At 31.3% G+C, this 11,871-nt stretch overlaps 1 protein-coding gene across 2 annotated transcripts; it reads left to right on the forward strand.

Moving 5' to 3' along the window:
- Nucleotides 1-4,293: 4,293 nt before the first annotated feature.
- On the forward strand, nt 4,294-7,137 carry LOC121119901 (zonadhesin). Of its 2 annotated transcripts, XM_071889419.1 has the most exons (7): nt 4,511-4,619; nt 4,674-6,000; nt 6,078-6,138; nt 6,207-6,386; nt 6,451-6,633; nt 6,689-6,834; nt 6,892-7,137. In XM_071889419.1, exons 2-7 carry the CDS (start codon nt 5,204-5,206, stop codon nt 7,013-7,015), a joined length of 1,491 nt encoding a protein of 496 aa, XP_071745520.1. In that variant the 5' UTR covers nt 4,511-4,619; nt 4,674-5,203; the 3' UTR covers nt 7,016-7,137. The 2 variants fall into 2 exon arrangements, with proteins under 2 accessions (XP_040570659.1, XP_071745520.1); XM_040714725.2 differs by having other exon boundaries at nt 4,294-6,000.
- Nucleotides 7,138-11,871: the final 4,734 nt, after the last annotated feature.

Below are 11,871 nucleotides of genomic sequence, written 5' to 3' on the forward strand. Positions count from 1 at the left end.
GAATAATAGATTGTCTCTGCTTATGATTAATATTTTTCTTTTCTGTGTACATACAGGGTGGTCTGAAAAGAAAAATATTAATGTGAAGATGGCAGCACTTGTAAATAAAAGTTAGTCACATCCTTAAGCATCTATTGACAATTACTCTACACACTTCTCCCAGCAAAGTAACAGACAAGGCGGGTTAGAGAGATCGGAGTATCGCTGGGAGAAATATGTAGAGGTACGTACAAAAGACTATGATCAAAAATATCAAACTTTGCTTAAGTCAATGTTTTGATTGTCCACAGCAGAAAATATCTAATTGTAGAGAAAAAGAAAAATTGTCTGAAAAACAGAACAGTCTAATGTATTTTCATAAATACTTTTTATTCAACCATATTTGGAATATTTCCTTTAAACATATGTGTCAGATTTGGAACAAAGTATTTTGCATTATTAGTAAGTAATTTTCAACCCATTCATGCATACTCAAAATTAGAAAATTTATTCAATATGAAGGAATAAATAAAGAAAACATTTCCAAAAGATTAAAAAAAGAAAAAAATATAATTGGAAATGATGGAACGGCATTTAAAATTGGTTGTTAATACGTATTTGGATCCAAATTTCTCTATAATACAGAGTGGTGTAGAATTAGAGTCCTTTTAACTTTAACATAATTAAATTAAAAATATAAGGGTAGAGATTTTGTTAACGAAGCTAGAGAGACCCAACTATATTTATTCGGTCCAGTCCAGTCTTAAGACAGTTTTTATCGTTTTTTTAGGACTATCGATAATTGGAACCGGTCCTTAAGACCGTTGGTCCTCAGGATTATCGGTCTTTCAATTTTTCATAAAATAATGATGATTTATTTAGCCAAATAAGATATATGAAATATGTATTAAGATTATTGCACGTATATTTTTCATTATAATTTAATATAATACGAACATATTATATTGTTACTTGTTTATATAATTTAATTCTATTATATAACGGAATAATAAAAAAGGAAAAATCTCTCAATGACGTCACGATGGATCGATTTGACTTTTTTTAAGAACCAACAAGTGGGACTGGAATGGATGGGACCAATCTGGACTGGAACGGGGTCCTCACTACTAAATAAGAACCAACACAACATTAGCCACAGCCCAAACTGGAAATGAAGTACAAGAATGGTACTATGACAGTTTTGAGCACTTTTAGCCACCCTCTTCAACTTATCTTAATCCCCTTGACTGAAGAAGGTAGGGTAAGGTCCCGGGAGGACAATGCAGCTTCTTGGATTACCAAGGACTCCCTCACGGCTGCCATGGTAGTCATGTGTTCAAAAATGATGTAAGGCGATGTGCGTACTAGCTATAAGTCAGTACAAAGGCGTCTCCGCTAAGTTGTTCAGAACAAGGCCAGGCCCATTGAAGCTATTGGTCAATTTTACATAGAACAATATTAAACATGTAAATAAATATTAATACATATTTCAATACACCCCATGATCTATGTGTAATTTAATTTTATTGATGGTAACCTAATTTGGAGCCACCCTGTACAATAAAGATATTCGCGTAAAATTCAAAATATGGATTTGATTGACAAGTATGCTCATTTTAAAAGGGATCATTAAATTGCAAATAATGAAATATTAACTCCTGAAAGACTTCTTTTTTAAAAACAAGAATTGTTACTTCATACCAACAGTGGTTTTACAAAGGACTGGTGGGTAGAGGAGGGGATAACTTGATTTACGAAATTAGAAAAATGACATCATTTGAAAAGATTTCTATTTCGTCCTACGGTTGATAACTGCAAATAAAAAAGTAAAACAAAAAAGTTTCTTCTGACATACCTTTCTTTGGTTTTATTTATTGATGTACATGGGTTCCTTCGTCATATGGTTTTCCAACAATAAATCATATACATACTGACTGTACATAAATAGAGACAATTTTTTATATTATTTAAGAAAATAATAATTTTTTATCCATGGGTACACATTTATATGCAACTTTTACAACAAAAACACATTTTCTTAAAATTTCAGAATAAAACAATTTTCCACATGTAAGAAATTCCTAATCTTTGAAATCAAATGCCAAAAACCCTCAATCTATTTATCAAAAAACCATAAATATTTTTATTAGAAAATGATGACTAATTTAAAACTAAGTTGTTATAATCTGGATTTCTTTATCAATATAGAGGAAAAGTTGTAGTAAAAGACCAGGCAAATAAACTGACAATATGACTACTGAATGATTATTTTATCTATAGACTCCAAAATAAATATATCTATGATGAAGGTAATTATTGGTATGCAAGTCTCTTGGAATACTTTACAGAGTGTAAATTACTCTTTTTTTGCCTCAAACCTAAGGGTGCCTTTAGGATGCCGTTAAATATAAAAAAATCAAATTTGGTATTTATGAAAATATCAATTTTATATAAAAATGTTATTTTATTATTAGGTTCTTGCCTTAACTTAGATGTGCCTTAAAAAATGAAGAACATAGGCCTTAATACTTTTTTTGACCTTATAAGAGGTAAAAAACAAATTCATAATGTCACATAACATAGGTTATTGATTAGGTAAAATCTAAACAAAAATCAAACAATTTCTTTGTTTAAAAATAAATTAAGTACATATATAATGTAAAAAGATTTAAAAAATCAATCTAAAAAAATATCACAAAAAATTAAATTCCAAATATTAAATTTTTTACTCTGTTGCATAATTTTCCCGAATGACGAAAAAAAATTATCAATTAAAAAGCAAAAATTCCTTTATTTTTTTTTGGTGGGGGGAGGGGGGTACAACAACCTCTAGCGCATCCCCTGGGATTCCCTTGACTCTGAATAAGTAAACACGCCCAGTTCTTCTGTATTTCGAATTTATTTATTAAATTCCATTTGAAAACTATGAGGATAATTGTTAAGTGTATTGGTTTTGAAGGAAGATTTATTTTCTATTTGATACCATTGTTTTTTAAGCATAGGTAAATAATAACTATACCATAGTTTTGGTATGTCAACCTATTAATATTTGAAATTTTCTTTCTAAAACTTTAATTTTTTTTTAAAAGCTGTGAATATTGTAATTTTTTTCCGAAAAATTTAATTTATCAATATTGTTTTCATAGAAGTTTCATTTTCTATGAGTAGCTATAGATTTTTGATTTTTTTTTCTAAAAAATGAAAGATATGAGATGTGTTACTATGCAACATACTAAAAACAGATGAACAATTTTATTTATCTACATTTGGTGGTTAGAAGTAAACATTTATTGGACATGGCGACCCTATTATAATAAAATAGATTATACGTAATATTTGGAGAGAAACTTTTGAAGATCCATCAAAATTCCTCTTAAATTCCGTACATCTTCTTACGATAGAAGGCGTAAAATAGGATTGTACATGGTTTGAGATAGATTGTGCATGTACCTATGAATATTCCGTTATCAACCCACACATCCTATCATGTAGCCTTCGAAAACGGCAGGATTTTCTCTTGCGCCACCACGCTTCTCATCATGTGTAAAGACACTCCTCACTTAATATGTTGTTGTATTACAAGCAATAATAATAAATATATAAAAACAGCGAAGAGACCCATATGTAAAGCCCTTTTTTTCTGACTCATGTTGCGTCTTCTCTCAGAATTTGGAAATTCTTTGGAAAAAGTATGAAATGCCCGTGAAAATATGTATTTAACACAAACAACATCTGGAATCATTTTCTGTATTTTGTCTTCTTTGTTGTGTGCTTATATAACCCTTCCATTTTTGTAATGATAAATATTACTTTCATAACTACGTAATTAATTACAAACATTAGTTTACGTTTAATGCTAATTTAAAAAAATGTTGTGTACAAGTTGTAACTTGTATAAATAGATTGTACAATTCGCAAATTCTTGGTTTCATCGTGTTTTAATTAATTACAGAATCAGTCATTTTAATTATAAACTGTTGATTGAGGAATCTTTTAAATTAAATTTCTTTGTAAACATCTGAGGATTTTTTATTTTTTTAGCCGAAAAATTTAATATGTGAATTTAAATTTTGAAAAAATTCATTTTTGAAATATCATGTAAAAATCTTTTAATTTTTGAAATTTTTAGATTTAGGAACTTGTTCAAAAAATTCCAAAAACCAAGTGACCCTTCCCCCCTCCCAAAAAAATTAAAATTACATATATATATAATCCTGTGGACGCCCCTGTAAGACAAACTTTCATCATCGACCATCCAGAGAATGTTCAATAATTGCACTCTCCTCATAAAAAGTACACGCATTTAAAATGGTCAATCTAATTTTTGGCATGCAACTTGTTACAAGTTACACTCAGAAATGCTAAATTATTCAAAATAATTATGATGAAATAGTTTAAATTACAGCATTTATCTATTGCATAATCATCGTTATAAGACCACTCTAAATTCTTCGTTTAATATTGTGAATCTCATTTTTTTTTTTTTTTTTACAAAATCACATTTTTTGTATGACATATTCAAGATAGAATCAGTACTATAGTATTTGTCAAAAGAAAATCAATGGAATATCTAAGATAGAGGAGATACTTTACAAATGTATATTGATTAATAAGGGTTATAATCCAAACATTCTAGCGACGTAAGAATGAGTTATTTAGAAGACGCCTTTTCTTCTATTTTTTCTTCTTTTCAGACTATGTTAAGTGGGTGGGTTGTGACGTAGGAGTAGTATTTATAAGTGTATATAGGTATTATTTTTTTTTTTTGTTTTATTAAAATCAAAAAAGTTATGTACTCTTTTTATTTTGGTTGAATCAGTCCATCTCCATCATTGATGTGAACAGGAACAAAAAAACAATAAGGTGAATAATCCTCAATGTTCACGAGATATTTATTATTCCTCTGCATCACCATCCTAATTGGTGATGCTCATGGGTTTGTCCCCCTAAGAAATGCCCAGCAACCCATCCCCTATCTGAATCCGAATGTTTTGGTAGAACAGAGTCTAATTGTTGGTCTGTTGGAGTAAGAGATCTAGACTGTCCTGAAAGTGCTCTATGCTGTTTTGATGGCTGTGCAAACACCTGTCTACTCGATTCAGAGGCTAGACCTTCTGCCCTGATAGAAGTTCCTGAAGTTTTTACTCCATATCTCCCACCACCATTGCCGATCCTCATCCCCGAACCTTTAGTCGACGAAACGTGTCCAAATACTTTTCCTAAGATGCACTACGATTGTATTGGTCAAACTGAGCATACATGCTGGACAGTTGGTACACGTGACAGTGATTGTCCTGGACATGGCTTATGTTGTTTTGATGGATGTGCCAATACCTGTCTGGATAAACAAGAACTACGCAATGATCCTTGTAATCCTTCACCATGTGGGCCAGGAACGACATGCACAACAAATAAACATAATAATCCCATATGTAAATGTCTCTCAGGCTTAGTTCCTAAGCCAGATACAATTAAGGGCTGCGGTCCTGAGTGCATTACTGATGCCGACTGTAAGTATAACTATAACTGTGAGAATCAAAGATGCAAAGAGAAAAAGGATCCTTGCAACCCAAGTCCTTGTGGTCCAGGAACAACATGTAAGCCCAATAGTCTTGGAAATCCTGTTTGTGAATGCAAGGATGGATTAATTCCTAAGCCTGATGCAATTACTGGATGTGGTCCAGAATGTACAATTGATTCAGATTGTAAATCAGGATATGAATGCTCCTTTTCTAAATGTAGAAAAATTGTCGATCCTTGTAAACCATCTCCATGCGGCCCTGGAACAGCCTGTACAGTTAACAATAAGGGCAACCCTGTTTGTCAATGTTTACCTGGACTTATTCCTAAGCCTGACACTATAATCGGCTGTGGATTTGAGTGTGAGCGAGATTTGGAATGCGAAAATGGTTATGTTTGCTCTGAACATAGATGTATTGAGAAAAGTGATCCCTGCGATCCTTCCCCTTGTGGACCTGGAACAGAATGTATGGAAAATGATAGAGGGTATCCGGTTTGTAGGTGAGAAATATATATATATTTATTCATTTTAAAATAAACATTAATTATCAAAATGTAATGTCAAATATCAATTACAGATGCCTCCCTGGACTTATACCTAAACCTGATACAATCACTGGATGTGGGCCAGAGTGTACAGTTCGTATCACGAGCCATATTTAAGCATACTTAATATTTTAATACTCATTTTTTTAAATCATTTATAGGTAGACACGGATTGTGAGGCAAGCCATATCTGTAAAGAATCTAGATGTATGAAACGACCAAATCCTTGTGATCCAAATCCCTGTGGTGCAGGAGGGTTGTGTGATCCAGTCGGACACACAGGATTTCGATGTTCTTGTCCTCCTGGATATTTTGGAGATGCAGATATTCAGTGTATAAAAGTAAGTTTAAAAAAAAAGTTTTGAAATTGTAGTCATTACAACATTTTCCTATTGAACTGAACAGAAAGACTGTGATATTGATGAAGAGTGTTCATTGGATCAGTTTTGTAATGTGGGGAATTTCACATGTACTAATCCTTGTACAATGATGCAAAGTTGTGGAGATTCTCAATTTTGTAGAGTCGTTAATCATCAACCAATTTGTGGTTTTAACGAAGTTATTCAAAAACCCGTTCAGAGATCAAAAGTAAAGTCGTAAATACTTTTTAAAAAATGTATAATTTAAAATAATATTTTCATAGCCATTCGTGATCGGAAGTAGACATAACTTTATCTCCAATCTTTTACCTAAAACACGATCAAAATCTCCTTTAGTTATAGGCGGTGCCCATAAAAGTCCATTCAAACAACCTCTTTCACTTTCAAAAATGAAAGTGTTTGTCGGAGTGTAAGTAAAGATGGTTTCAAAAGTCAACATGTAAATTAAATTATGACTTTCTTATAGAAACGAAGATGATGATGATCTTGGCTCACATAAAGGATTACAAACAGCTACCGTTCGCAGAAGACCCGTGATTGGTGGAAAATATAGGCGTCGTAAAAGGCTATTAAAATTTAAACAAAATTAGTTTCCTTGTTTTGGAAAAAATAATATAAAATATTGTATAGCTTTGTATAGAAAAATTGGGTCAGTGTCGGGATTTTAAATTCCTGTAAATCAAGAATTTCAAATATAGTTACAAAAAATAGAGTTGAAAGAGTCCTTTATTCATCATCATATTGAGTATGGAGAGGAAAGGGGGATATCTGAATTTATACGGATTACTCTGATTTGTCATGGCACAAAATTTTAGATATAGAATGACGTGATAATCAGAGATGGTCCCACCATGGACTATTAGAGTAGAAAAAATGGTATGTCAGTCGGATAATTTTGATTATTTATGCAATCTACATTGATAAAGCAAAGTTTGTCTTTCTGTCTGTTTGAATATATGACAACAAGTCACCACGGGTACTGTAAATAGTATTCCATGAAGTATATCATAAACTTAATTTGCTCTAAGAAATAAGAATGTAGTCGTATTAATGAAATATTGTAGGCCTGTACATATAGCATCGAAGGTGTATACAGGGTGAACTCTATATAGTGTTATAAATCAAATAAATATTTTTGAATAAGAAATAATAATAAAGTCCTATTAATGAAATATTGCATGCGCATTCCTTCAAAGAGCGCAATATTTCTGTTTGTTTTGGGTGAAAGAGAAGAAAGAGGGACCAAAGGAGGAAAAATGATGTCTAAGAAGTAAATAGAGAAGTTGTGTTGCCTTGGTGGCCTCTTGAATTCATAAATACATTATTGTGACTAAGCTCAAATCGAGTCTTGTTATTATTTGGAGAATCCAGGTTTTTCCAAGATGGTGAGCCAATGTGTTGCCATAGATTGCAAGAATGATTCAGGCTCTGTGTCTGGAGCTGGAGTCTTATTTCACTGACTATCTTCGACAGAAGAAGTACAAGAAGATCCAAGCTCTACGAAGAAAAGATTGGAGTCTGCTCTGCACATTTCTTGCCCTCAGATTATGTTAATACACCTGGATCAGAGAGGAAGCACTTGAAAGAGGTGTAGTTCCAAATGTTTTCCCCACGTTTCCTTGTCACCAGCCAAGAAAGGAAGGAGGAAATTGATAAGGAATACTTTGCCAGTTGCAGGTATGTATGTTTAAATTAAAACAATATAACGAAACATTCCACTTTCATTTAAAAATGTCCACATTTTGATGCATTATTAATTATGATAGATATGTTCACTTTTTTTGGAGTACCAAGCAGGATTGAAGAGGTTGCAAGTAATGAAGATATCACAAAGCATAGGAAAAAGAACAATGACGAGTCTCATTTTGTAATTAACCATGAGTATGCATATCCAAATGACAAGGATTTGCTGAGGAAAAAAAAAAATGAAGAGCTGAAGTGCAGGGTTGAAATGTTGCAAGGAAACAATACAATGTTCAGAAAACGGACAGATAGAGCATCACAGAAGAAAAATAACCTCATAAACATTATTGATGAGTTGAGAGAAGCAAGTTTGATGAACATGGAAGTTGCTGCAGCTCTAAAGTAGTACATTCGGAGGATTACCCTTGCTCCAAGCGTTCACTGATTTTAATGAAAAATTATTATGAAGATGAAGCAAATCCGTCTGGATCATTATGGGAGTTGTTTTATCACACAGAAGAAACACTAAGCTCAAAAAAAGTATCTTTACTTGACAAATACGCAATCGAGATATTGACGTATCTCTGCCTACTCACTTTGGAAGACAGCATATCTGTTTCTATCAATGTATAGCGTTCAATCACTGTCATAGGCACGGAAACCCATTACAACTGTCTCCTACATCTTATATTGAAGAAATACTTGTCCCTCCAACTGACAAAAATACTCAAACACAAACATAGCATGTCAAGAAAATTTATAGGTAATTTCAATTATCACTAGAAAATATTTCAAGCTTTGTAAATCTTTGATAACATTCGAATGTACAAGTATTGCTTTGATATAAGATGAATTTTCTTTGCATTTATTAATTATTAAAGGATTGGTGTAGAATTGTTCTACTGCTTTTCTACTGTAAAAAATTATGGATCTTTTTTGCTCATACCAGAGTAATACAAGCCTAATTTTTTTCAGGATTCGATTTTAAACTATGCATAATTGTACGTAAAGAAATGACTACAAAATAGATGAAGCCTCGCTGTATTATTATATTGAAGGGGATTCAGAAGTATCGAACTTTAAATGTAAAAATTATTTACGTCTCACGATTCGTAACCTATTATAATAACTAGCCTTACTAACATATAAGTTTTAGGGTACCAAGACAACGCAACCTTGTTGTTTACTCTTAGGACAAATTTATCGATGTAAAAAAAATTCTTTTGACCCTCTTTCTTCTCTCTGGTTCGGTTATAGGTCTCTAATGTATATCACAATTCATATCCTTATATGTAAAGATTTGAATGAATTACAAACGCTGGTATGTTAAGATGAATTTTATTTGTTATATTAGTAAGCACTCGTAAGACTAAAGTGCTTATTAGTGATCCCAACATCATTGAGTAGTTAGGTGTGAGTGTGTTCATGAACAATATAGAATATGGCTGATGATTTCTTGAGGGATTATCTTGCATATCATTAAAGCAAAATTTGTCTAGCCCATGCCTAATCACTCCAAGAAATGCCTGCTACTATCGCTACTGACTTTATTAAAAGTTTTGTAAGCAAAAAAATAGGAAGGGAGCAGGATGATTCCTATAAGTATTGTATACTTATATTGAAAATATAAACGTTGAACAAAAAAAACACTAGAGTAGGGGAAAATATTGCAATTTATTAGGATCACTCCGATTAGTCATAGAACGATTTTTTTTTAGAAATATAGACGTGATTGTCAGCCCCCCCCCCCTTCCCCCTTGGATGTTAAAATCGTAAAAAAAAATCAATAAGTAAAATAATAAACATTGACAAATGGAACGACGTAGCACAATGGACAACGCGCTTATTCTCTTGAAGTCAATCTGGGAAAATTCGATACTCAGACATTTCTGGAGAAGTCAAATTAAAAAAAATATTCAAATATTCTAGATAAATAGCTAAAAAAAAGGTATTACAAAAAAATATATCATAATAGAGTCAAAAATATTCAAAAAACTAGTAAAATCCAGTGATAGTCGAAATATTATCATGAAGACGTCCCTAAAAGTTTAAATCAGCTTATTCGGATGGAAAAGTCCACCTACGGATAATTATATATTTAATCAATGATTACTATATATAACAATAATTTTTTTTTAAATGTTAATTATACAAAATATCAATTTGTTGGGCTTATAGTATGTACATTATTCATAGAGCACGTTGATTTCGAATAAATTTGTGTGTGTTTCAATTCTTGTTATGATTAAACATAGGAATATATCCTAGTAACAAGAAATCAAAGGCTTTATTATTTCAATGGGTTTAAGTAATATTTTTTTCCATTCGTAAGAGTACATCTAAGCTTGCAAGACGAACTTCTTATTCATTCACCATATTCAAGAACATCTTAGAATTATAAAGATGGAAGTTTTTAGCCCGATCATACTGAAAGAACTAAACGTAACTAATTTTTATAGGAAGTCGACTTATCCGGGAGATAATTTACTACTTTGTATCGCTTTGATGTTAAAATTGGACTTTAATGGAGTTGAATCATTTGGAAAGGATTGCAATTTTTATTCTAAATCGTTCAGCAGTACAAGTAGTGCAGTTTTTCTGCACGTTATATATAAATGTAAGAAATTGTCTGAAAATGCAAATGACATACTTTTTAATCATTGCATATTTTGTATTTTTATAAGATTGTATTTTACCCAATATGGATATTTCTCCGAAATATGGAAATTGTCATACATCGGATAACTTAGATTCATGCGAATTCAGTTGTTATGGTATTTTTATCTGCAGTGGATTTACATTTAATCAGATTACGTCCGAGTGTTGTACATATTATGCAAGTGGATTTACAATGGTAGAAAGTGATAATACGATGTTCGTTGGTATTCGTACTCATCAAAGCAATTACCAGAGTTACTACTCTAAATGTAAAGATTAACTTCATTCTTATCTTCTATTTTTTTAATCCTCTGTCACTTACCTGGGATGTTTACCCATCCCACCAGGCTAAAATATCATTTTAATATTATGTTTGTATCATATTTTTGCTTCATTTTCTATTCAAAAATCAAAAGGTATACCATAATTTACTTCCTATTTCTCATTTCTTTCGAATGAGACTTCAGGGGCGTCCGCAGGACTATATATATATAAAAAAATAAAAATTATTTCATTTATTTTTTTTTAATTCTCACAAAACTAATTTAAAAAAAAAAAAAAATTTAAAAACCAATAGCAGTTCACGGAAAAGTAATTTCTTTCAAGGAAAAAACTCAAAAATCCCCGGGTATTCACCAAAAAAAAAAAAAAATCGGAAAAAAATATCAAAATTTAATTTTAATGAAAAATTTTTTGAAAAAAAGTCGAATATTACATTTTTCGCAGAAAAATTTCAAAAATTAATAGCTATTCACGAAAAATTATATTTTTTGGATAAAATTTAAATAATTAATATAAATTTCATATACTAAATTTTCTAGTAAAAAGAATATGTTTGTCTGAATTATTTATTCTTAAAGGGATCCCCACATGTTCAAAATTTTTGTCTTAATCCGTGGATCTTGTTCTTTTGAATGTGAAAATCAATATTAATAAAGCAAAGTTTAACAGTATGAATGTATGTAGGAGTATTTTAACCAAATAACAATATAATTGATCTCAGACATAACAATGTAGTAAATGTAGATCTCGCAGTCGTTTAGGAGGTAGCATCCAGCATGTATACGGGTACACCGTATATAGTATTCTATGATGTATAACATAT

This window comes from Lepeophtheirus salmonis, chromosome 6, assembly GCF_016086655.4.
Source record: "Lepeophtheirus salmonis chromosome 6, UVic_Lsal_1.4, whole genome shotgun sequence".
NCBI classification, from domain to species: Eukaryota; Metazoa; Arthropoda; class Copepoda; order Siphonostomatoida; family Caligidae; genus Lepeophtheirus; species Lepeophtheirus salmonis.

Coding starts and splice junctions, on each gene's coding strand:
- LOC121119901 (XM_040714725.2), top strand. CDS start 5,204: ATGCACTACGATTGTATTGGTCAAACTGAGCATACATGCTGGACAGTT. Junction 6,001..6,077: donor AGAGGGTATCCGGTTTGTAG/GTGAGAAATATA, acceptor TATCAATTACAG/ATGCCTCCCTGGACTTATAC. Junction 6,835..6,891: donor ATGAAAGTGTTTGTCGGAGT/GTAAGTAAAGAT, acceptor ACTTTCTTATAG/AAACGAAGATGATGATGATC.